Raw genomic sequence first — 24,709 nt, forward strand, 5'->3', positions numbered from 1 at the left:
TAACCATTACACCATGGAACCCCTACACAGGGTTTCCTGTGTTCCATTTCTGACAGCTAGAGTTTTTACTTCCTGATTCTTTCATTATATTTAGAAACTTGTACCCCTATAATGGGAAAGTGATCTTGGTGTATCATTGCCTTTCTGCACTCACAGTTCCTCTGTTGTGAATTTGCTTGTTCAAAAAGCTGCAACATTTACAGACAGGATAGATATGCAGCAGTTTTGTATTTGGCTGCCTTTATATGTGTTGGACAAACCTGCATCACACTCATTTGAATGAATGTTTATCATCTGATATCAACTAACATGTAAGTGCCTTTTCCCCTTGACTCCTGTTAAAGTCAGGTCCCACTGAGATTTGAACTCGGATCCCTGGATTCAGAGTCCAGAGTGCTAACCATTACACCATGGAACCAACGCATACAGCTATTTGAGAGGCGTGGGTTCGAATCCCACTTCTGGCAATACACGTTGTTACCAACTGATGGCCACTAGAGGGCTGTCTGTCTGTCCCAATCAAATTATGTTTACAGAAAACATAATTAGGTTGATACACATTCCATTATGCATGTTTTGAATTTTCGTCTGGTGCCATACATTTAGTGGTTGGCTTTACATAAATAATGTAGTTGTGTATTGATGTATAAACTTCAGAATGCATTAAATTATTTTCATGCATTTATAAACTTTTAAACTTGTAAATACATGAAGTTTTTTCTTTCTTTATATAAAAAACAGGAATTTAAATGAACATAAACGACATTCAGGGTTCACCTTTTATCATATAAACGCTCAAATCTCCTCAAACTCCATTGTTTATGCTGGGAGTGACGTAGCTCCACCTGATTGGTCGCTCTCCTCCGGGGGGCTCGCCAGGTGAGAGGGCGCGTGGCCACTTAAACTGGAGGCGGGGCTTCTCAGCTGTCGGTGATTGAGCACGTGAAGGCGCAGAGGGAGCAGAGCTCTGCGGATCGTCGCTGCTCCACAGTTTGCTGCGCGTCGGACAGAAGTTTAAAAGTGTCTGTGAAGATGTTTGACTTGAAGAAGAGAAACAGTTTGACGCTGAAAGGCGGCAGAGAGTCGGAGGAGTTCAGGAGGGTTGCGGTCAGACGCAAAGTCCGAGGAGCTGTGGGGGACTGCGACGGCTCAGGTGAGGAGGGACACACCTTTACCTTCTGCTGTAGTCTCTGGTAGACATGTGTAAAGGTTGTTTTGTAGAATTAACTGCACAATATTGCAGACATGACTCTGAGCTGCTGTCAGCACTGGTCCTAGTAGAAATATTTCACTCTGGTGCAACAACAACGCATTTAAAACTGTGCATTGATGTTATTTTGTGCATGTAAAACACATTTTGCAGTATCACTTATATTCCACATATAGAAGAGTCTGTGCAATATCAGTAGAATCTGTACAATAATCAATAGATGCTGTGCAAAAATCAATCTGTGCAATATTAATAGAATCTCTGCAATAATCGATAGATGCTGTGCAAAAATCAATATAATCTGTGCAATATCAATGTGTGCAATATCAGCAAAATATGTGCAATATCAGTAGAATCTGTGAAATAGCGTTAGAATTTGGGAAATATTAATAGAATCTGTGCAGCATCAATAGAATGTATGCAATAATCAAAATAATTTGTGCAATAATCCATCGAATATGTGCAATAGTCAATATATGCTGCACAATAATTGATAGAATCTGTGCAATATCAATATAATTTGTGCAATAATCAATAGACTCTGTGCAATATCAGTGAGTGATTGAGTGCAGTCACATCATTAAACGCGTTATGACCTTACAGTAGTTGCATTATTTCTAAGCTGAACTGTTGTAACTCACTGTAAGAAAAGTCAATACACCTTTCAAATATTTTTTTTTTCTACACTTGTCTGATGACTACGAAGGTGTTCTGTTGGATTATTTCTCCTCTGATTAACTCCTGCAGACCGGCAGTGGTCAGCCAGTGTTTTGGTTTATCCGCAGACAGTCATAGTGCATCTATAGATGTCGTCCACTCAGCACCTGTTGCACACCTCCAGCTCTGTGCTTCACTGTCAGGACCCTGCATTCACTGTGGTTCACATCAAACATGCAGGATCTCATCTGAGCCAGAAAGAATGTGCTGCCGGTATTCATGAGGCTTTTTTTTTCATGCATCTGAGTAAAGATTCTTGCAACTTGCTCCGAACAGCAAGCAAGGGTGTTTATCGAGGACACTGCCTATAACAGTCGACATAATAAACTGTCACAGGAACTCTGGTTTCCATTGTTAACGCCTGTGCCAAGTCCGAAGCAGCGTCTGTTTGTCTTGCAGAGCTGGATTGTGAAAGCAGTCGACTGTCAACTTTAGGAGCAGCTCAGATTAGTGGTACTATTGTTCATTCTGTACTTCCTGATTACTGCTGCAACTGTGTCTGCTGGTTTGTGGTGGAGTTTCCTGTGTCCTCTCCCGTCTTTGTGAAGTCTCACAATCAGTGTCTTCTGGCAATTCTTTTCCACGTGGAGCCACCATGCAGACATACACATAGACAGAGCTCATATATGTGCAAAACTGAGACAGTTCTGTTGTTCAAAGCTCATTTTATAACCCACGTGTATGCAGTTACAGCAATTGGAAATCACAGTTTTACTCAGTTTTGTTGGTGATGAAAGGTTTGGGGCCTATGTTTTCAATATAGTCTTTACTAGAGAGTTTAAGTTTGCTTTCGTACAAGACACAATACTTAAAAATAATGCAGCTGATTAGAGATGACACTATAAAATCATTTAGTTTGCAGAGGGTCGTCCTCACTTCTTTTGTGTATTGTATATTCAACTGCATGGAGACTAAACTGGGCAGGAAGCTGTCTTGGACCCATAGTGGCTAAATTTTGGTAGCTGGTGTTTGAATGTTTTGACAAATGCTCAAAAATGTCTCAAAAATCTCGGTGTTGATTTTGGCTCTTTGGCTCAAGCTGCCCTGTAAGCCGGCGACCGGGGCAGCGGTTAAGAGCATTAACCCTCCGTGTTGTGCGTGGCTTACCGCCGCAAATGCTATTTTAGTTTCCTTGTCAGCTCGTGAACACAAAGCCCTTGTGCTGGTGTGAGCGTGTGCATGCATTATTTTTTTAGGAGCTTGTTGGATTACTGCAGTGAAATCTCTTCCCCCTGATTCAGCCTGGACTTTGACGCCTTGAGACCACCGTTTGTCAAACCCTCCAACACACACACAAAGCCTCACTGTTCGTCCACTGCAGCAGAACCGCGCGTTTAGAAGAACGTTTGCTCCGATTGTACCGTCAGACGCAGCGTGTACCATCAGTACTCTGATCTGTTTCATGCACATTGTTCTTTAGCTCGTTATGAGGTCGTTTAAACAAGTTTTCCTGCAAGACGGATGCTGAAACTTGGAGATAAATGCATCTCAAATCTTCAGTGTTGCATATAATCCCCATGTCATGCACACTGGATCCAGTTAGGAAAATACTTTGGAGGATAAGTGTAGTAAAACCCCAGCTGCTGATTATTTCTCAAGGCCAGTGGGGGGAGAAAAAAATCAATGCAGGAGATGTAAAGTAGTGGGAAATGTGCCAATGCTGGATGTAATGAAAACAAAACGAGGTAAATTCTTCCCTTTCAGAGCTCAGTATATTTAATTAGCCACTCTTAGCAACATGTATTCAGTTTATTAATTGTTTGATTCTGTTTTTTTTTGTGAGAAACATTTCCTACTTTCTGAGATATGTAATGTGATCCTTTAACCACCTTAAGCAGCTTACAAGACTCGAAAAACCAGTACGTGGGCTGATAATGTTTCAGCTTCAGGAATGCACATCATGCTTAAAAAAATGTTTCCGCCTGACACAAAAGAAAACTCTCACTGTTCTCATTTTTCCAAGACTAATCTGCAAGAGAAGTTTACTGGTTAACGAAGGTTTGCAAACTTAATTACCAAGACGGAGAGTTGCAGCTTCCACGCTGAGCGAGAAACGCCGAAAAGGAAGATTTGGTTGCAGAAAGAAACACTAATTGCATGCAAATATAACAAAAAACAACTATTCCAGATGCCTTTTCCTTTTTTTTTGCACCATATGAGAAAGATGTTTTTTTCTTATTTTTGATGCACTCGTCTGCTAAATCACAAAATGAATAATCTTTGCAAATCGAGTCCTTCAAGTCATTTGCTGAAATTTACAGCAGTTTTTTTTTCATATCCTAGAAAGACAAAATATCCTAATGTCAGTTTTTTCATTTGTGTTTTTGTTTTTTCACATAATTTGTGTTAGTTGTGGTCCTGCAAACAAGTATAACTGTTTGCTTTGGATGACACATGATTTTAGGTTTGGATTCTATTTCTTTTTTAACATTTTTGACTGTTTCTGAGGATCTGTTGATATTTGGCTAAACTTTTACACACTAAAACACCATATTGGGATCATATTTTGCCCATTTCTCTATAAATAATCTGCATCGGCGACTGTTTGACGGCTCTAGACAATCACACTCTCTTACCTGTTTGCTCCTCATGAAGCTACAACCAGGAGACAATTCGCATAACAGCTGGAAAGTGTGAGAAACCTGATAAAATATAACATATAAGCAGCTCTTAAGCTCACAAATTGACATGCTGTCTTGTTATTTTTCTAATAATTGTAAAAACAAGTTGTGCTTTTACATGTTTTTGTTCAGGAGCAGCACTTTCCGATTAAAAATGTAGAAATTAAATGAACACATTTCCCCCAAAATCGCAGACTTTTCCTCAGTGCTGTTTAAATGTCACCTTGAAGACACGACTCGTAACTCTGGAAAAGTTCAGACTGTGAGGAAATAAACAGAAGTGAGAAAGCAGAAGTAAAACACTGAGAAAGTCGGCTTTAGTTTCTTCCACATGACCGACCGATCCCCCCTCGAACAGCAGCGCCGCCGGGAGCGAGCAGGAAAGATTTCCTCTCTTGTACAAGTAGCGGATAATCTTGGATAATCTTGCATAAGTTTGCATGTAAAGTGCAGGTAAGAAAACAGCCGGTTACACAATTTGGAAAAGGGCACGTTGCTGTTGTGGGGTGGTAATTAGTCAGATTTTTAAAACGCTGTGACGAGCTTAATGGGAAGCTTTTGTGTTCTTGTGAGGATCCTTTTTAGAGAAAATCAGCATAAAAATGAGAGTAAATGTAGTTTTTTTGATTACAGCATCAAGGAAACAGTTTTCAGAGCTGATACTTGATCAGTTGGAGGTGAATTTAATTAAAACAAAGCACATGTAAGATGCAGTAGCAGTGATTTTGTGATCATATATTCATGTACGTCTGCAGATTATTATCCAGAAACAACCTGCAGCGTGCATGAGTGTAAAACATTACTGGTATGTCAATGAGGTCTTAAGGTTTTCTGTGTGTTTTTGTCGTTTAAAGCCGTAGAAAAGGAACAAGATCCTTTAAGAAATGTTTCATGTAGTTTCCAAGACGTCAGCAAAATCAGTTCTCCATAAAGCAGAGCAGTGAGCCAACAACGCCATGGCTTTTGGTGGAGCTCACTTTCTTTTACGAGGTTAAAAAAGGTCAATTTAACATTAATAAAGCACTTTATTTACCTTTTATTCATCATTGTTCCTATTAGTACGAATATATGTTATAAAAAAGCAAAAGTTCTGCCTGCTTTCAATACTACGTAGGCAAGAAAGTTTGGGTTTTTCTGGTTTTTGAGTTGAAATAAGATTTAACTAATCAATTAGTTGCCAACTAATAAATGAATTTACAGCTATTTTGGTAATTGATTAGTTGGTTTGAGTAACTATTTAAGAATTCTAACCTATTAAAAGTCTAAATTCTCTTGTTCCTGCTTCTTAAATGTGCATACTTTGTGGTTTCTTTCCTCCTCTTTGACTGAACATCTTTGGGTTGAGGACAAAACCAGACATTTGCGGACGCATTGTGGGGCTTTGGGGAAACACTGATTGACATTTTTCACACAAAAAAAGCAAAGAACTCATCGGTTAAATGACACTGAAAATATTTTCCAAGCTTTGATGATGATGCGAAGAGCAGAATGTCATGCTGTTGTCTTTAGTAAAGCCAATATATGATTATTTGTCCTTGTGCATTAATAACAGACCAATAATGGCGTCATTTTGAGTTTGATCCAATGTGAGAAATAGAAATGCGTGGGCAAACTATGTTTCTGGGGAGCTCTTGTTTTATTCAAAGTGTTATTGCTGCAAACAAATGATCTATGGATGAGATTTGAGGAAAAAATGAAGTGATTATCACCAAAAGTGGACATTTTTCAAGAAAATGCATTTAATGATTCTGCAAGATATTAAGATTTTTCTGCTTCTTGTGCAGCCAAGATATCCAAATATTCGAAATATTTCAGCCCTTGCAACAGATAAATCCTCAGTAAAGCACGTGAGATGTGTAATATAATCATCTTTGTCATGCAGAGTGTTGGTTGGTCTGTTAACTTCTTATTTCTTCTTCTTTTTGATTTGTTTCAGACCTGAGCGGTGGACTGTGCGGCTCGTACAGCTGTGCCCGAGCTCGTGCATCAGAGCTAAACTCTTATTTTGGTTCAGAGGAAGATAACAGGAAAAGCCCAGTAAAGGGATCCCCTTTAAAACCACAAGGTAGGCACAGATCAAGTTATCTGTGTGCATAAGTTATAAAAGCTACCTGTGCTCAGTGTTTGTTGCTTTGTCCCGTCAACCACACTCTGTCTCTGCAGTGCCTCCTAAACCAGCTCACCTCCAGAGCCCTCCGAGCGTCAGACAAGATCCAGTCGGCTCCACGAGAGCAGCGCTACCTCAGCAAATTAATGGCACAGAGCCGGACCAGAGTCCTAACAGAGGTCATGGAGTTCCTGTTCCTTGTTTCAGCCCTCCGCAGGGTTGTTTAGGCTCCTTAAGTCCAGTCAGAGGAGGAGGAAGCCACCTTCTGAATGGAGCCAGACAGGGGATTCCAAACCTCGCAAGCAGTCCGGTGCTAGGATCTCCGAGTCCGGGCAAGAGAGGCATCCAGAACTGCAGCCCGCTGAGGGAAGGAGGCCACAGCCCCGCGAAGCTGTCCCCCAGAAACCACAGCCCTCTGATGGGAAAGCTGAGGACGCCAAGCCCTGCTCAGGGGAAGATGAGCAGCTCCGGTCCTGCCAAGAGCTCCATGTCCTGGCTGAGCCTGCACAGAATCCCAAACAACAAGATGGACAGAGGGAAGTCTCTGAGTGTCCCGGATCTGGTTGTTTACATGGATGAGAGCAGGTAGGATTCTCAAGTTGGTCTGCATCATGCAGGTGTAGCTCGATGTATGAGGGTTGTTCCATCTCAAATCATCAGGGGTCTTCTGCTCGACCATCTCTGATTCGCTGGGAACATTTTTATCATAAACTATGCATATTCAGAATGGCATCTGTGGATTTTTTAGCTTTATATATAAGAACCTTCCAAGACAAATTTGGAAGAAAAAAAAGCCCATTGACCCACTTTCAGCACCTTTTTGTACACATTGAAATGTGAAGCTCTGTTTGAACAACAACATCTCAGGAACTCTTCAAGATAAAAGCCTGAAATTTTCACTGTTATTTCTCATCATGTCACTGATTCAGAATCTGAAATATTGTACAAGTACATCAAACAGTCTTTAAATATTTGGCGAGTGGAATAAATTGAATCTGTCATCATGAAAAGTTCAATTTTTGAACACATTAACAAAAAAAAATGTATAACGCAGAAGTCAATTAGTGATGTTTTCTGAACCATTTGTCGCTGCAAGTTACAATAACATGAAATAAATCACGTGGAACACTTTTTAATATGTCACAAAAGTTATTTAATTGAACTTTTAGTCAGTTATGAAGGTTAAAGTAAATGATTCTATGTGTTGTTGTTTTATTGTGACATGCAGCTACATATTGTTCAAGACTTTGCACGACTGCTTCAATTTTTTTCCAATATTTCAACTCACCTATAATTAGGGATTATTTGTCCAATATTGCAGATTATTTTTGGACTTTTATCTCTAATGATTCCTGTGATGTTGTTGTTAAAACAGCCTGAAATTTCAATGTGCCAAAAAAATGTACTGAAAGTGGGCTGACATTTAAAAAAAAATAAAAAAATGTTGTGAAGTATGTGATATATCATGCTCAAATTTAACAAATATCTTTTGTTATTAATGTCCTTATTTTGCTTTGAGATGGAGCTTCTGATCATCACTTGATTCCTGTTAATGATAAATACATTTCATTTTTTCCCCCCCTGCAGACTTCATTGTGATAAATCTGAACGTTCTCCTCTGAAGCCGATGCAGTCGCTCAACTGTAACGGACCTGCAGCAGCTCACCACAGACTGAATCACACCACAGATGAAGGACATCGAACGAGTCCTGACAGAGAAACTTCCACCGGACGAATAAACGACGGCGTGCAGAGGACAGACTGGATGGTGGTGAATGGAGTCGGTGACGAGATGGAAGTGGGGAGGACGCCCACCAGACACGGATCCAAGTATTCCTGCCAGTGGACTAAAGCCGGCACGGGAGATGGGAGGATTCAGGAGGAGTCAAGAGGTGACGGAAATGAGGAGGAGGAGGAGGAGGAGGAGGAAGGTGGAGAGGAGCTAAAAGACGAAGAGAGCACAGAGCAGAAACTGTACAAGATCGCCAACGAGCTGCTGCAGACGGAGAAGGCCTACGTGGCTCGACTCCACCTGCTCAACCAGGTGAGTGCGGCTTCCTTGTTCCTTCTTTTCTTTATACGGGTGTTTCCTTGTGTAGAAGTCAACTATGACGCCTCTCTGACCTCAGGTGTTCTGTTCGCGGCTAACGGAGGAAGCAGGTCGCGGCTCGTTTCCTCCAGAGGTGATAAGGAACATCTTCTCCAACATTTCCTCCATCTACTCCTTCCACAGCCAGTTCCTGCTGCCCGACCTGGAGAGCTGCATCCGCCACTGGTGGGTCGTTAAGACTTAATTTTAAAAGTCAGTTTAGTGTGAAAATTTTCAATTATGACATTTTTTGCAAAAGAAAAGAAAAGCAGTTTTTACAGCTGTTCATCAGGTCTAGGATCCTCTTCAAAATGGGCATGAATGACTAACCCAAGGCAAGTTGTCTTAATAAAATCACAAAGATGACTCCATCCATCAGAGCCAGAAACTGTAAAAACATGAAGAACCATCAGGGGAATTAAGACGGCCCTCGAGCTACTTATCTATGACGTGCCGTTCCTTCACAAAATAACCAAAGTTAAGCTCAAAATCAGGATATTTCATCAAATTTAAACTTTATTTCTTATTTAAAAATCTGCCAAAAATCAAACTGTTGGCAGCAAGTGGATTCTGGTAAACACAAAAAATTCTGCCTGACCGTGAAGCCATCAGTGAGTCAGCTGAGCCCAACAGTCCCGTGGCAAAAACCCAGAAACTTTCGGTTGAACTGCAGGCAGTGTTTCCACAGAGAGGAGAGGATTATGGAGACAAACTGAAAATGCAAAATAGTAAAATGATTCTACCAGTGGAGTTTGGAAAATGTTTTACATGTTAAACATAATTGAAGAAATTAAACTTTTGTTTTTTTCTCTTTTTTAATGTTTTATGGCTTTAAAACTGTATGATAGTTCCCTCTACTTCCAGTCATGGTTGTGTTGTTTCCATAGAGCTGCAGGACTTTATATTTCCAATCAATCATCTGTTTTGCTAAAGAACAGACTCATGTTTGTTTTTTTCTAAAATAAAAAGACTGCATGTCTAGCACGCCATCACAACACGGCAAACAAAATATTTCACGGTGTCTTTGTAGACCTCAGAATGTCATTCATTCAACTTCATTACCATCAACTTCATTACCATCAACTTCATTACCATCTCTTCTCTTAAAAAAGTTAAACTGTTAATGTGACATCAATGTAGAAGCTCTTCAATTCAACCTCAAAGTTTATTCTTTAACTTCATCGTAATTGTTTTGAAGCCGCTGTGGCGCAAAAAAAGAACATGTCTTCGCTCTCTGACACTCAAACCTTCCCGTTTCTACTGAATCCAGGTGTGAGCGCCCCGGTTTGGGTAAAGTCCTTCTGCAAAACGCACCTTTCTTGAGGATGTACGCCGACTACGTCCGGAACTTCGACCAGGCCGTGGAGCTGGTGAGAACCTGGACTGAACGTTCCTCCGCCTTCAGAAGCATCATCCAGGACATACAGGTAAGAAACACTCACAAGCGTATCCATTATTTAGTCCCGTCCACCTGCGTGATCCGATGGAGAGGTTTTGTTCTGTTTCAGAGCCAGGAGGTGTGCGGGAACCTCACCCTGCAGCACCACATGCTGGAGCCGGTCCAGAGGGTTCCACGGTACGAGATGCTGCTGAAGGATTATCTGAAGAAGCTGCCGGAGGATAATCCCGACTACGAGTTTGCTCACAGTGAGTTGTACCGTCTGGTGATCAGTTCATTATGTGCTGCTGTATCCATCATTAAGTCCCCATCTGTGTCTGAAAGGTCATTATGTCTATAATCTCTCCCCGCAGAATCCTTGGAGACTATTTCCATGGCAGCCACACACTCAAACAGCGCCATCCACAAAGCTGTACGTCATCATTGTTTACCTTCACTTGTGCCGAGTGACATTTCATCAGCCAGACACCACAATAATTACCAAAAGTGACGCTGATAATGTGGTTTTAATTGGCATTTTATCCCTTTTTGTTAACTGATGGATCAATTGTGGATTTGTTTCAGTGTTTTTCGATGTTTCTTTGGCTACAGGAGAGCTTGAAACGGCTGCTGGAGATCTATGAGATGGTTGGCGAGGAGGAGGTGGTCAACCCGACTAACGAGTTTCTCAGGGAAGGTCGTCTGCTCAAGCTAGCCGCCAGGAACACGTCGGCCATGGAGAGACACCTGTTCCTGGTCAGAACACTGATGTAGAAACAGATAGTTCTTTGTCTAGTTTCATTTCCTTTTACATTCCTGTCATAGAGTAACTGCACTTTTACAATCTTTACCGTGAAAACACTCTAAACTGTGAATTCCAGTTGATTGCACAAGCTTTGGATTGACGGTGCGCAACTTTTCTCCACAGTTCAACAACTTCCTGCTGTGCTGCTCTCCGAGGTTCAGCCTCGTCGGCCAGCGTTTCACCGTCCGATGCCGGATCGGAGTGGAGGGCATGCACGTGCAGCAGACCACCAATGAAGACCACCAGTACACCTTCCAGGTCTCTGGGAAGGAGAGGACTCTGGAGCTACAGGCCAGGTGGGTGTTCACGCCACATCACACCAGCTGAGCTGCATGAACGTGTACGTCTGGCAAGGTTTTAATGGTTCAAAATGGAGTTCAGTCAAATTTAGAACGGTAGTTAAGTTTAGTGAAGGTAGAGATTTGCAGCCACTCGAGCACTTACTTAAATAAAGACGTCTGGCACATGAATCCAATTACGCTACACGTTTTCATGCACATTTCTATTTTCTTACACCTTCTGGTAGTAAGTAAGAAATTTGGTGAACTATAAGTTTTGCAGAGGTTCACAAGGTGCAATCAAAATGTTCTGCAACTGTTCCTGTCGTGCACAAATGGAGTAATGCGCATAAAACTGGTGCAAATGGTAACTTTCAAGAGTCGGGATTCTGCATGAGGTCAGCATCAGGACCAATGCAAGCGGTTTTTGTGATCACTGAATGTGCACATTTCACCATCGAAGCAGCACCGTGTTGAAATCTGTGAGAGTTTCTGTTGATAGTTGGGTCTATAGCTGCAACCCAGAGAAGAAACGGCAGTCTTTGCAGGTTTCAAGACTGAAGAAGGCTTATCGAGTCAGGAGAGGATGGGAGGATGGAAGGATGGGAGGATGCTCGTTGTTTTCTTTACATTTGTAGGGTTGAGCGCCGTTAATTTGTCCCTGAGGTTCAAACTAAGTTCTTCTGTAACGTCCTGAGCCATCTAAGCATTATTATTCAGCACAAGTGACCTGAACTGTGGTATGTTAGCAGCTGGATGCTCCGTTATGTCAATGCATCTACTCACAGCATGTTGACAACGTTAGTATTTTGGCCGCACCAATTCAATCTGCATCTCCGCCTGCCTAACTCGCCAGATGTGGCATCCTCCAACTTCTTCCTCTTTTCCAGAATGAAATTCAAGTCAGAAGAGTTGCTGTTTTCACACAGAGGAGGAGATTTAGTGAGTTGTTGTGCTGAAATAAAACCGGACTTCCAGTGAGTGTTTTAAATGTGGCAGGAGCAGTGGGAGCAGAGTGACACCAAATATAAACCGAGTCAGATTTTGCATTTTATAGGTTCAGACCTTTCACTGTTTGCACCTTGTACTTGCTCGTTATCAAGTGCATTAATTGTTTTTGTAATTTTCTTGTTATAAAGTGCATTAATTGTTGTATTAGAGTACTCAACACACTGTGTCCTGTACTATTAAACTTCTTCTGCTTCACTACTTAAAATATAATCTCGTGTTTTTTCCCCCAAAGCTCTGAACAAGACCGAGACGAGTGGATAAAGGTACGATTTTCATTTATTTGCAGCACATTGTGTGTAATATGGAGCAGGGATTAGAATCAACTGTGTCAGCTGCTAAAGTGACTTTAATCTCCAGACGATCCAGGAAGCCATCGATGTGTTTCAGAGGAAACATGAAACCTTCAAACTGGCCTCCAAGGAGCTGAACGTGGGAGAACCGGTGAGTTGGATCGTATTTATTTTGGAGTATGGAGGCAAGAAGTAAGAATATGAAACATCCCAGATATGATATGCTTTTGCTTTACAGTCAGAAGAACTGGGCCGACGGGCTCCTCGCTGGATCCGAGACAACGAGGTGACCTTGTGCATGAACTGCCAGGAGCCTTTCAACGCCCTGACCAGGAGGAGACACCACTGCCGAGCATGCGGCTTTGTGAGTGATGCAGTCAAAACTTAAATTTAGCGGCGGACTTCCCAGAGGTGACGGTTTCTCTGCTCCCTCAGGTGGTGTGCTGGAGGTGTTCGGACAATAAAGTGGCTCTGGAGTACGACGGCAACAAGCTGAACAAAGTGTGCAAGACTTGTTTCTCCATCCTGACCGGCCAGCGAGGGGACAAGGTGGACGGAAAGAGAAGGAGAAGAACGCTAGAGGTGAACCAAAGTCCAGCAGTTTGTCGTATTAGAATCTAAAAATACCAACGTCTTGAGCATGTCTTGTGGTTTTTGTCCCAGTCTGATCCACCTCCAGGTTCCACTGACGGTGTGATGAGTGGGTTCCTGCAGTACGGCGACAGTCCCGTGATCCGGCAACGGGTTTGGTGCGTCCTCACCAGAACTGAGCCTTCAGTCCTCCACCTGTACGCGGAACCACAGGTACGGACTGGAAAAACTCAGACATGTGTGTTTTGTAAGCTTCAGATGTTAATTATTGTTGCCAACTGGTTTCTGCTTGGATTATTTTGGATTAATTGCATCTCTAAGGATACGCGTGTGATGTTGTCACACACTGATGTGTCTGGATCCTTCATCATGTGTTCACGTGGGGGAAAAAGGGGAAACAAGGCTAAAATTATGAAGAGCTGTTGTGCAATCAGGTGCTGAAACAGATTCTGCAATCGTTGTTTTTCGATGGATGAAGAAATAATAAGAAACCTGCCCACAGACGACTAGAATATCCTTGAACTCCAGGAAAAACAAAACCCTGCCTCAGCTGACATCATGACTCTGCTACGAAGCAGGATTCGAGGTTACTGGAGTCACTTCAGGTTTAGTTTTCAGGACTTTGACGGTGGTTCGCGTCTCGCTGAAGTACAGTAAAAAGTTAACAAAGTTCTGTTTGAGATGAAAGATCAACAGCTTTGAAAACACAACCTACTGAAAATGGACCACGGAGACCAAGGCAGGTTTTTTTTTAGCTATTTTATTGTTTTTCTGGGCCTTTTGTTTAGAAAGAAACTGATCAAGACACTAAAGCCTTCCAGCCTGATTGTGGAACGTATAAGTTTCGAATAGTGCTTTTATATTTGTTCTTTACTTGCTGCCTAAAACTTCCAACACCACCAACTAGAACTTCCAACATTTACAGAATCAGGAAATATCTACATTTTATCTTCTTTTTTTTTTTCACCTTTGGCGAGGTGTCTCAGTGGTTAGCACTGTTGCCTCACAGCTAGAAGGTCGCCGGCTCACGTCCCGGTGAGGACACCCGGGATCTTTCTGCGTGGAGTCTCCATGTTCTCCCCGTGCAGCGTGGGTTCTCTCCGGGTTCTCCGGCTTCCTCCCACGCAGTCCAAAAACATGTTGAGGTTAATTGGTGATTCTAAATTGTCAGTAGGTGTGAATGTGAGTATGCCTGGTTGTCTGTCTCTAAGTGTAGCCCTGTGATAGACTGGTTACCTGTCCAGGGTGTCCCCTGCCTTCACCCTGAGTCAGCTGGGATAGACTCCAGCCCCCCATGACCCTAGTGAGGATAAAGCGGTGTGTAGATGATGGATGGATGAATGGTGCACCTTTACTTCTTGCACCTCATGTTTCATGTACTGAACCTGTACATACTGTATTTTTTACATACTACTGCACCTTGTGTGTACTTTTTTGCAGTACTTTAAGTCATTAAACTTTGATATATGCTCAGCAATGTGCAGAGTTTATAGTTCTCAATGCACCAAGTGAGCTAAATCACTGTTTTCATAGATTACACTTGTGCATAATACTTTTTTACTATATGTTTATATTTGTTTTTGCACATTTCTTACTGTACTTGAAAGACAAAAACTGTTTGTGTGAATGCTCCAGTTCCATTTACGACATTAAAGTAATTTTATTCTTTTCTGCTGTAGAAGGGAACTTAGTGGGAAAGCAGATTTTGACAGACATGTCTTCAACCTTTCTTCCCTCCTGCGTTTCCAGGACGTGAAGCCTCTTCTCAGCGTTCCTCTGCCGGGCTGCAGCGTCGATTCTTCCCCCCAGGAGCTCCGGAGTCGACCCGGTTTCTGTCTGAACCAGAACAAGACCTCCCACGTTTTCTCCTGTGAAGACCCGGACCTCAGACAGAGCTGGCTGACTGCGCTTAAAGCCGCCGCTGCGACGTCGAACGGCATCGGTGGACCCGGATGTGGAGGCGTCCGCGGCGGCGAGGAAGTCAACAAGGAGAACGAGTCCTGAGTGCTGGAGGTACTGTGTGAATACAGACATGAACATTACAGCAGCAGACGAAACAAGCGCACCGACGCTCGATGGAGGAAATCCAGAGCGGAGTACGATGGACACTATTCAGACTGAGACCTCTGTTGAGTGGCTGTGCGCTTTATTCTGAAACGGTTTATATTAAAATGAATAAAGTAAAAGTGTTTTAACAGGAGTCCGACTTTCCCTTCAGCTGCAGAGATGTTTGCACCAGCAGGTTGTTTTACGAGTGAAGTTACTGTTATTTTCTTCCAGCGGACATCGAGGACGTTCCAGTGACACAAAGAGGCTCAGTGAGACACATTCAGCTGCTTATTTACACTCAGCAGGTAGCAAGTGAACACTAAAAATAAGTGTAGGGGAAAAAAAAGGAGAAACTCTGGCCTCCGTTTTTCTCCAAATATACCTCATGCACTTTGAAAAATGTGTTAAACCACTGAGAGACCAGACAGCGTTCACCAGGAAGTTGGACAAATGGATGAGCTGACAGGCTATCAGCAGTCAAGTCGTGGAAATCTGTGCAATGTGTGAAAGTTTCTGTTATTTTTTTAACAAATTCTGAATTGTTTTGGACAAATTTATGTTATTTGAGACACATTTTTAATAATTTTGGAGAAATTTAAAATCATTTTGTACAACTTTTGAGTCATTTTGGACCAATTTTCAATATTTTTGCGTTCTTCTGGACCTTTTTACGTGATTTAGGATGTTTTTTTTTGTTTGTTTTTTTGGTAATTTCTCAGAATGATTCAAAAATTGTTGAAATGACACAGAATTGGCCTAAATATGAAAAAAATATAAATAAAAATACAAATTTATCTGACAAAATGCACATGCATAGGGCATATGACAATGAAACTCTTGAACAAAATACCTAAATATTTATGTTACAACCCCACAGTGTCATTTATTATTATTATTTAAATGTGCCTTCTTAATGTAAATAGTAAGCAGCTAGAAGTGTCTTGTTCTTAAACCATTCTTAGAATATTAATGTGCACCAGTATAGTGATGTTTTGGGGGGGGGGATTTTAAAAAAAAATTGAAATTTTGTTCCCAAAATGATGATATTCATCCCTCCATCCACGAGCAGGATAATGTTCTTTAAAGACATTATAGGCAGTTTTTTCCCTCTATACCTAAATGATAATGTTGTGCAGCCAGACTGTTATATTCTGCAAAAAAGGCAAAACCAAACTAGTCAGAAACTAACTTTAGCATTGTGTTTTCAGACATTTTTTTAACAAAAAAGTGCTGCTAAACCAACCGTACACTTCTGATGCATCATGTAAGTAAACCAGAAACGTGTTTATAATGTTTATATTTCAGCTGATTCCAGTTATTTTGAAAAGGGGAGAGAAAAAAGTGAAGATGGGGTCATTGTTTATTGACTTTACAGCAATGTATTTCACAAACTAGCAACTAACTGTGAAGACACCACTCGACTCGGCACCGCCGTCGGCCCAGCTGCGATACTCTGCTACATGTGCTGCAGACGATGTTGCAAACAACAATGGAGCCGCTCTTGCTTGCTTTACATTTTTCTGTATCTGTCGAGCTCTAATCGGCTTCGTTTCTGTTGTGCAGAGACATTTGTTTGTGAGTTTCTCGTGAAGCGCTGCATCTTAAAACGACATCGTGAGCGAACTGAACGAAGCCACGTGAAGCCGCGGACTCGGCCGATAATTCATCACCGCGAGCCGCCGCTTTCCAATAACGACAATTTCACCTATGATACACGGTTATAAAAATAGCAGTTAGAGCCGGTTTAAGGTTCTTTCTTCATCCCTGACAAGCAAAAAAAAACTTCTTTTTTTTAAATCACTTATGCATCAACTATAACACACGACATGAAGATACCGTCCTGCTGGAGCTAAATTATCTTTATCTGCTGCTGGGATGTGCTTGAAAAATATCCAAAGCTTACACATTGTAGAGTTGTGCCTAAAACTGTTTATGTTCTGAGATGTTTTAGCTGCTAAAAAAAAGAAAATTAAGCTCATATCTACAAACACCTGAAGTTGTGAGTTCAGTCGACCTCTGTGTTGACGAGAAAATTAAACACTGCTCGGGTGGAAATCAACCGTTTTAACGAGCCTCTTCTCCTACATGATCCGTACAATCGCATAAAGACGGAATGAAGCGTCCTACATCCATGACTGGTAGCGTTAAATGCCGCTGTGACGGTTACAGCTTCGAAAGGCAGTTGGACCTGTTGGTACAGATGCGAGCGAGGAGGCCCCGGTCTTGAGGCTTCAACGGTTGGACGTTTGAATCCAGCACTTGAGACGAGGAGAGCAACAAGAATCGGACGCACGGGTACGTAAAAGAAACAAAAAGAAATCAGGATTATTTACAACAAGTCCACCTCTCTTTCTCTTTCATACAGCAAAAATTTCAGTCTGTGTTTTTGTTTTGCTGAAATCTCCGGATGTCTCGCTTCGTCTTCCAACAGATGCCCCTGATGCAGTCCGGTTCAGACAAATCCATCTTAATCAAGTTCATCTCTAGACCTGGCCACGAGAGCTGACCCGTCAGTTTGTGAAGGAGCAGAACCAAAGAAGCACACGGAGACACACGACGTAAAAAACAACTTTCGGAGGAGTCTCCCAGAAGTCAGTAGTGCAGCACTGGAGAGTTGGCTCAACCCCCTCCGACCGTTAAAACCAGCAGCGACGAAAGGCAAGGAGGCCTCTCAGCTGCAGCACAGTTGCTCGGACACCAGCAGGGTGTCGTAGCCGTAGATCTCCAGCAGGTGGAGCAGGAAGAGCCGGTCCCCGTGAGGATCCAGACCCATGGCCCTCACGCTCTCCTGGGTCACCGTGGGGTCGGTGCTGCCCGCCACCTCGCTCAGCGTCTGGAAGATCCGGTTGTTCTGCTCCAGGAAGAACCTTTGGAGAGTTCAGGTAGAGGAGAATCTGATGTTAGTCATTCATTCGAGTGGTATCATGGAGAAAAAAAGCACCGAGGATCAGCTTAAATCTGCCCTTTTGTGAGATGTAATAACTTCCAGGAGAAAGACGAGGGGGTTTTGTTCAGGTTCGATAACTTTTGGGTTTAGTTTAATCCGTCTGAACCCCACAAACTGGTTTGAAAGGCTTGTCATCTTCTAAAAATAAAATATTACCAGAATTACACCATTTATCAGAAACTTTTCAAAGAGCAAGATTTAAACTTTCTGACGCTTCTTGGACGACATATAATGTGTCAGTCAGAGAACGTCGCCAAATTGAAGCCTGAAATCTTCATATTTTATCAAAATTGTTTGTTTTTTTTTCTCTGCATGTCTCGTTTTAAAAAATCGCCAAAAATAAATAGTTAGCTATACCTGGCTTCTGTAAAAACCAAAAAATTCTGTGGTCTTCAGGGAAACAGCAAAGCCTTTACTGACTCAGCTGGAACCAACAGTCACGTAAGAAAAATTCAGGAACTTTTCACATCAGAGATCTCCAACTTTGGTCCTGGTGAGCTGCTGTCCTGCAGGTTTTAGATGTTTCTGTACTGCAACACACCTGACTCACATGAATGGATCATTAGACTTGGGTAGAACTTGACAACAAGCCGTTGGAGATCCATTAGTGTGAGTCAGGTGTGTTGCAGTACGGAAACATCTAAAACCTGCAGGACAGTAGCTCACGAGGACCGGAGTTGGAGATCTCTGGCGTACACAGAGCAGAGGGAAGGAGCATGAAAACAAAGGAGAAAGACGAGAGGAATTTGTTCAGGCTCGATAACTTTTGGGTTTAATTTAATCCTCTTAATGCCACAAACTGCCAAAACAAGCTTGTTATCTGAAAAAAAAAAATCACCAAAACTGCACCATATATCAGAGTCAGAAAGTGTAAAAACATAAAAGGAGTTTTAGCTCGTCAACAATTCTTGAATTCTCTGTCAGATAAATTAACCAAACCTGCACCTAAATCCTGATATTTCATAGAAACCGTTTGCTCTAAATAGATTCTGTAAAAAACTAAAAATTATTCACTCTCCTGCACAGCCGTGAAGCCATCAGTGGCTCTGCTGTCACCAACAGTCACGCATCAAAAATAGTTTTCGGCTGAACTGCAGGCAGTGTTTAGAAAAGCAGAGACGAGTATGAGAATTAATTAAAAATGCAAAATATCTGTAGCATGTAGAGCCACCAGATGTATTGGTAACACCTGTGGGGGCTTGGAAATGTTGTACATGTCGAGTCCAGGTTTTTTTAAAAGAAATTAAACTTTTAAAAATTAAGATTAATGCAGTTTTAATAGTCCTGCAAATTAGACATTTCTGACTTCCCTCTGTTTCCATAGAGCTGCAGGACTTTATATTGCTGAGAAAAATGAGGCAAAACCACCCAGAAACTGCTCCTCAGCTTCTCGGCTGTCACTGCCTGTTGATGAAGCGGCGCGGCGGTTCATCACTAGTTAGCATTTAACGGACTAATTAAATGAATCACTGTGTACTTACAGAATAAAGAGATCCTCTTCGCTGGACACACAGTCTCCATTCTCCTCCTGGGAGTACAGCAGCATCTGCCTACACAAACACACACACAAACACACACACACACACACTTGTTGTCTGTCTGTCGTTGTGAGGTTTGTGTGCAGGAGTGTAGACTGAATACATGGAGGCTCAGTGGTGCTCTGCTAATGCTGGGATCTCTTTACTGTGTTTGCTAATGAGCATTTAACATAAAGTCCAGCTGAAAAGTCATTTGTTTTGTGGATTAGAAACCAAATTCATGGGCAAAGTTTAGGTCTGACACCGTTAGTGTGGCTAAATATGACTTTATCTCTGACACATGCTGCTGTGATCCTAAATCTGCAGCAATCACCACTGAAAGAATCCAACTAGAGCAGATATTCGTTGGTTAAAACAAAAAATAAAGACAACAGGATGACTTGTGTTCTGGACTGAATCAGGGGGTTTCAAGGTCTGACAATGTAATTTTATGAGATGTGTTGATAACAGAAGATGTTTAAAGGCCCACAGCGCCAGATTTCCGTACCTCTGCTCTGTTAACTTGCGGTACTTGTCCCTGTCGGCGGTGCTGAGGCGGAGCAGAGGCTTCAGACCGTCTCTGTAGGTCTTTACATTCTGGTTATCTACATACACGTCGTACAGATCCTTCTTCTCCTCAAAGATCTTCTCGGTGGTACCTGAACACACACAGAGGGGCTGATTACTCCTGCACTGGACTGACTTTTCTGTTTTGTTTTAGACGTGTTTGGAGGATCCACCTACAGGCCACGTAGGAGAGCTCGTTCTCCAGAGCGCTGATGTCGGCCACGTTGACGTAGAAGAAGGGCCTGAACTCGGGCACGGCCACGCCGACCCCGGGGATGGAGATGTTGGCCAGGCAGCAGCAGCAGTACACTGAGAGGGAAGAGGGGGTGGAAATCAGATTTAAAAAAAAGAAAATAGATGCATGAGTGTGGGAGAAAGAGAGCGAGACGCAGCAGGTGATGTGTGGGACGATGCAGCTGGGAAAGAAACGCATTATACGGACTGAGACGTACGAGCCCCGGACTCCTGTAGTCAATCAGCAGAAGAGGTTTGTGAATAAGATTTAAATAGGGGCTTTGAAATTAAAGGAATAGTTCCACATTTTTGGGAAACACACAGAAGAGAGTCTATTTATTTAGCTAGCAGCCACAAAGCTAATGTGTTTCTGAAATATCTCATAAGCCCTTTTTAGACAGGAAGTGACGTCATTCTAGTCATTTAGACATACAGTCGTCCTCCAATGTGTTCGTCCCCTTCCATTAAAGAAAAGGCAAAATTCCCAATAGGCACTCAAATAACTAGAAACTGGAAAAAGTAATAATAAATAAAAATTTGCTAAATTATAATTTAGTGAAATAAGACATTGCTTTTGAATTGTGGTTGAAAAGAAAAATTTTTAAAAAAATGTGTCCCAGACAAATTAGAGCACTTTGCTGTCAACAGGTGCAGAAGTCTGATTGAGAGTTACATAAAACACTACTGCAGTGATTTTTTAAATTATTTTTTAAGATATTTCTGTTGAACCACCTTCTAAAGCAATGCCATGATTTTCTTTAAATTTTTATTTGTTATTACTTTTGTCAATTTCAACTTATTTCTGCTGATTTTTTCCTTCTTTAAATGGAGGGTATGAATAAATCTGAGGACGACTGTAGATCATCTTTTTGTTAATGGCTTCATTTGGACATAAATGTGAGATTAATCAATACACCAAGTGATGTATAAAACAATAACCCAATAAAAGCCTAAATCTAAGCTAATAGCAGCTTATCAAAGTATCCCAAAAACTAGCAGCTCAGTTTATTTCTGATTTCTTTAGCAGCCAAACTGAAAGCTCAGTCTGGGGAGCAAAATATTTAACCAACAATCTGTGACGCAGTGGAAGCTGCTGTTAAATCCTGATGGTTCTTGACTTCATATCAGGGAGGATTCATGATTATGACAAACTAATGAAGCTGATGCAGGTGTTTAATAAACTCTGAGGAAATAGTTCTAAACAGCTGGAACGTCAGACTACATTCATTATTGGTGAGAAACATTAGTCTAAGTTTAATGTAAGTTTAGTTTTCATCACAGTAAAGTTTAATTATTGCATCATATCTCACTTTATAGCCTCATAGATTAGAAACTGTCAAGCAAAATGAGTGAGAAAGTTGTGCTAAAGGACTCCCTGTGCTGCTTTTGGACTAATACTAGTGATAAATGAGGGGAAAGCCTTCACTAGGTTAGTTACCACAGCTCAAAGTGCTTGTGCAGTTTTGAAAGGTAAACAGAATTATTACTATGTCTGATTTAGAAAGACTGTCAGACTGTCACATGTCTCTCACCTCTGTAGCAGACGACGCCCACGGGTGGAGGAGAGAAGATGAGGATGCGTCTGCGGAGCAGAGCCAGTTTCCACAGCACCATGATCTGCTCGCCGAAGAACCGGATGAACTGGGACATGCAGCCGGCCGGGTGGGTGATCTGACACAGAGACGTGATGTGATGTTAGTGAGCAGAACCAGAGGAAGTAAAGACGGAGCTGGCATCGTCCTCCTATACAAGGTCTGTCCAACCTTCATCTCAGGGTGCATGCTGTGGTTGATGGCGGCTCCCCAGGCGTTGGCCGGACACGCAGTAACCACAGCGTCTCCACCGGGGGGCAGCAGCGCTCTCTTGTCCTCGTAGAAGGCCTCCAGGGGAGAGTAGTGGCCCGGAGACTGGAGCTGGAGCCTGAGGAGGGGTTGCAAAACGAACACCAAAGAGCTGTTCAAGGTAGAAATCCAAAACCAGAGTGCTGCGGCAAGCTGGACTTCTTGTATTAAACACATTTAAATATAAAACACTCGGTACAGATGATGCTCAGAGCAGCAGGTAAGCTCCACTGTGTGCAAAAGGAAATACTGTACATGCATGCACACCTTTATTTATCCCTAAAGAAATTATCAGAATAATAGTTAAACTCGTTGTTTAGAGAGCTGCTCTGACTTCCAACTGGACAAACACAAAGTGGAACACACGAGGTTAACGATCACTAATTAGTGCAGACGCAGTATTGTGCAACAAATAATCATCTGCAGCTCTTTGTTATTCAAATTAATTTGTCTGTGGCCTGGAAACCGTCGTTCGGTGGCGACACACTGCCACCGATGTGCAGTGGACCGGAAAGAGTTATTCTGCTAAATCCAGAACAGGAACCCAGACTGTCTTTATAGATTTTTTATTTTTCAGATTTAAACTGCGTGAATTATTCGGGCATCTTTTACACCAGGGTGAGATCTGATTGAGGCTTTGATAAATCTTTTATTAAGGCTGTAAAGTCCAAAAAAAACAAAAAGAAAGAAATTAATGCAAAACAGGAATTTTTTACAATCCGAAAAGACTTCTTTAAATCACACAAAAAAATAATAGAAAATAAAGAAAAAATAAATAAAAACAAAATATATATATAAACTAAAAATACTATAATTTATATAATTTATATTAAATATTCCATAATTAATTAAAATATATAAATATATAATATAATACAATATAATTAGTATCTTGTATTATACACATTATATTGTGTTATAATATATATACAATACAATATGTGTATATATACATAAATAAAATAAATGGTTTTAAAAATAGATTTACTACAGAAAATGTAGAACATCTGATATAATATTCAGCCAGACTGATAATCTGTGGACCTCTAACCCTGACATCTGTACTTAGAACAGAAACATACATCCTGACCTCGATACCTAACACCAGATTAATAAGTTTAACACAATAAGTTATTAACTTAGAAGTTATTTCATACATTTCACGGTTTAGTTTCATTCATGAGGCCTCGGCTGCTTTTAGAATTCAGACAGTCATGAATATATTCAGGTCCAGCACTGATAAACAGCATTAAACTCTGAGACCTTCAAGTGTTTCCCAGCAGGAATAAAAACTCTTAAATACTTGATTTTTTCCCCCCATTCGCTTGTTTGCTTAGTCAGATCAGACAATAAGGTATCACAGATTCAAATGAACTCTTTTTGTCCAACAAATCCTCAAAGATCTTTTTCATTTACGCAGACATGTGACACAGAAAAGCTCCTGACAAACTAAAAACCAGCAACTGTTTGACATTTTTGGCTGATAAATAATTCAAACGCATCGATTAACCCCGACCTGCCGCCGAGTCACGTTCCGTCAGTCAATTAATCAATCAGCGATAAAGCCCATCGCCGGGCCTTAAAGGGTGAATTCATCAAACTGTAATCACAGATTTGCATACGGAGCTGCGCACGGCGGCGGAAGGTCTGTGGGAGGAATGTGCATCTGTCTGAGCGTAAAGTTCAAGGTAGATTTCTGCAGAGGATTTCTAGTTGCTCTGGATACGGCGCCGGCTTTCACTGAATGATAAAGATTCATCACACTTAAGGGTTTTTTTTCTCCTCCTGTATTTTTAGGCTGTAATTATGCCGCGTTAGGGTGCCGTTCCATTCCCGTCTAAAGTTTCCCTCACAAGGAGAAAAGAGGAAGCATCCGTAAACTGCTGAGCGTCTTAATGACACACAAGCGAGGCCTTTATGTAGGGAAACAGAGGAGCGCCGTGGCAGTCAGCAGACGGGGAATCTGGAGCGAGCAACGTGGGGAATGATGAGTAAGAAGCATGACCGCTGCATGACTGGAGGCCAGCAGAGGCCAGAGTGTGGGAACCGAGGAGAAAGCCGGGGGAAAAGGAGAGAGCTGCGTTCAAAGGAGGAAGTGTGACACGGAGCGGGACGGAACAAATGTCCGTGGTGGGGAAAGAACACGGAGGCCGTCTGAAGGGAACACAGGAGGGAGGAAGGTGCTAATTTGAAGCCTCCTAATTAGTGCAACGCCACAAAGAAGTGCAGCTGATGTGACACAAGCCGACAGCTAAGATTAATGTTAGTCACCGATGATGAATGTCGTCGGATGTTTGCTGCTTCCGGCCGTTTAGAACTATTTCCTCTGGGTTTATTAAACACCTGCAGCGTCGGACAGCAGCAGGAGCTTCGTTAGGTTGTCACAGTTATAAATTATTTCCAATACTATGAAAATTTCTCAGTAGCTTTTCATTGTATTGCCATGAAGTTTTATGA

General features: G+C 41.8%; 2 protein-coding genes and 1 non-coding gene across 3 annotated transcripts in view; 1 reads left to right on the forward strand and 2 right to left on the reverse strand.

Moving 5' to 3' along the window:
• The window catches only part of LOC103359240 (FYVE, RhoGEF and PH domain-containing protein 4-like), a 21,836-nt gene extending 6,539 nt beyond the window's left edge, over positions 1–15,297 (forward strand). The window contains exons 2-17 of the mRNA XM_008284478.1: positions 992–1,153; positions 6,485–6,613; positions 6,712–7,240; positions 8,243–8,699; positions 8,785–8,930; positions 10,015–10,171; positions 10,253–10,391; positions 10,497–10,555; positions 10,735–10,878; positions 11,051–11,223; positions 12,449–12,479; positions 12,574–12,657; positions 12,745–12,870; positions 12,942–13,088; positions 13,170–13,310; positions 14,847–15,297. Of these exons, the coding sequence (XP_008282700.1) occupies positions 992–1,153; positions 6,485–6,613; positions 6,712–7,240; positions 8,243–8,699; positions 8,785–8,930; positions 10,015–10,171; positions 10,253–10,391; positions 10,497–10,555; positions 10,735–10,878; positions 11,051–11,223; positions 12,449–12,479; positions 12,574–12,657; positions 12,745–12,870; positions 12,942–13,088; positions 13,170–13,310; positions 14,847–15,101 (2,879 nt within the window). The 3' untranslated portion in view covers positions 15,102–15,297. The remainder of the gene's footprint in view (positions 1–991; positions 1,154–6,484; positions 6,614–6,711; positions 7,241–8,242; positions 8,700–8,784; positions 8,931–10,014; positions 10,172–10,252; positions 10,392–10,496; positions 10,556–10,734; positions 10,879–11,050; positions 11,224–12,448; positions 12,480–12,573; positions 12,658–12,744; positions 12,871–12,941; positions 13,089–13,169; positions 13,311–14,846) is intronic.
• On the reverse strand, positions 347–418 carry trnaq-cug (transfer RNA glutamine (anticodon CUG)). Its single transcript has one exon. It is a non-coding gene; the product is annotated as a tRNA-Gln (tRNA).
• A 1,191-nt stretch (positions 15,298–16,488) lies between the features above and the next one.
• Positions 16,489–24,709, reverse strand: part of LOC103359233 (protein LCHN-like) — a 13,584-nt gene continuing 5,363 nt past the window's right edge. Inside the window, exons 4-9 of the mRNA XM_008284470.1 lie at positions 22,175–22,331; positions 21,944–22,082; positions 20,355–20,486; positions 20,119–20,269; positions 19,575–19,643; positions 16,489–18,013 (exon numbers count right to left, since the gene is read on the reverse strand). Coding sequence (XP_008282692.1) covers positions 17,818–18,013; positions 19,575–19,643; positions 20,119–20,269; positions 20,355–20,486; positions 21,944–22,082; positions 22,175–22,331 — 844 coding nt within the window. The 3' untranslated portion in view covers positions 16,489–17,817. The remainder of the gene's footprint in view (positions 18,014–19,574; positions 19,644–20,118; positions 20,270–20,354; positions 20,487–21,943; positions 22,083–22,174; positions 22,332–24,709) is intronic.

Source organism: Stegastes partitus, unplaced genomic scaffold, assembly GCF_000690725.1.
Source record: "Stegastes partitus isolate 25-593 unplaced genomic scaffold, Stegastes_partitus-1.0.2 Scaffold360, whole genome shotgun sequence".
Classification (NCBI taxonomy): Eukaryota; Metazoa; Chordata; class Actinopteri; family Pomacentridae; genus Stegastes; species Stegastes partitus.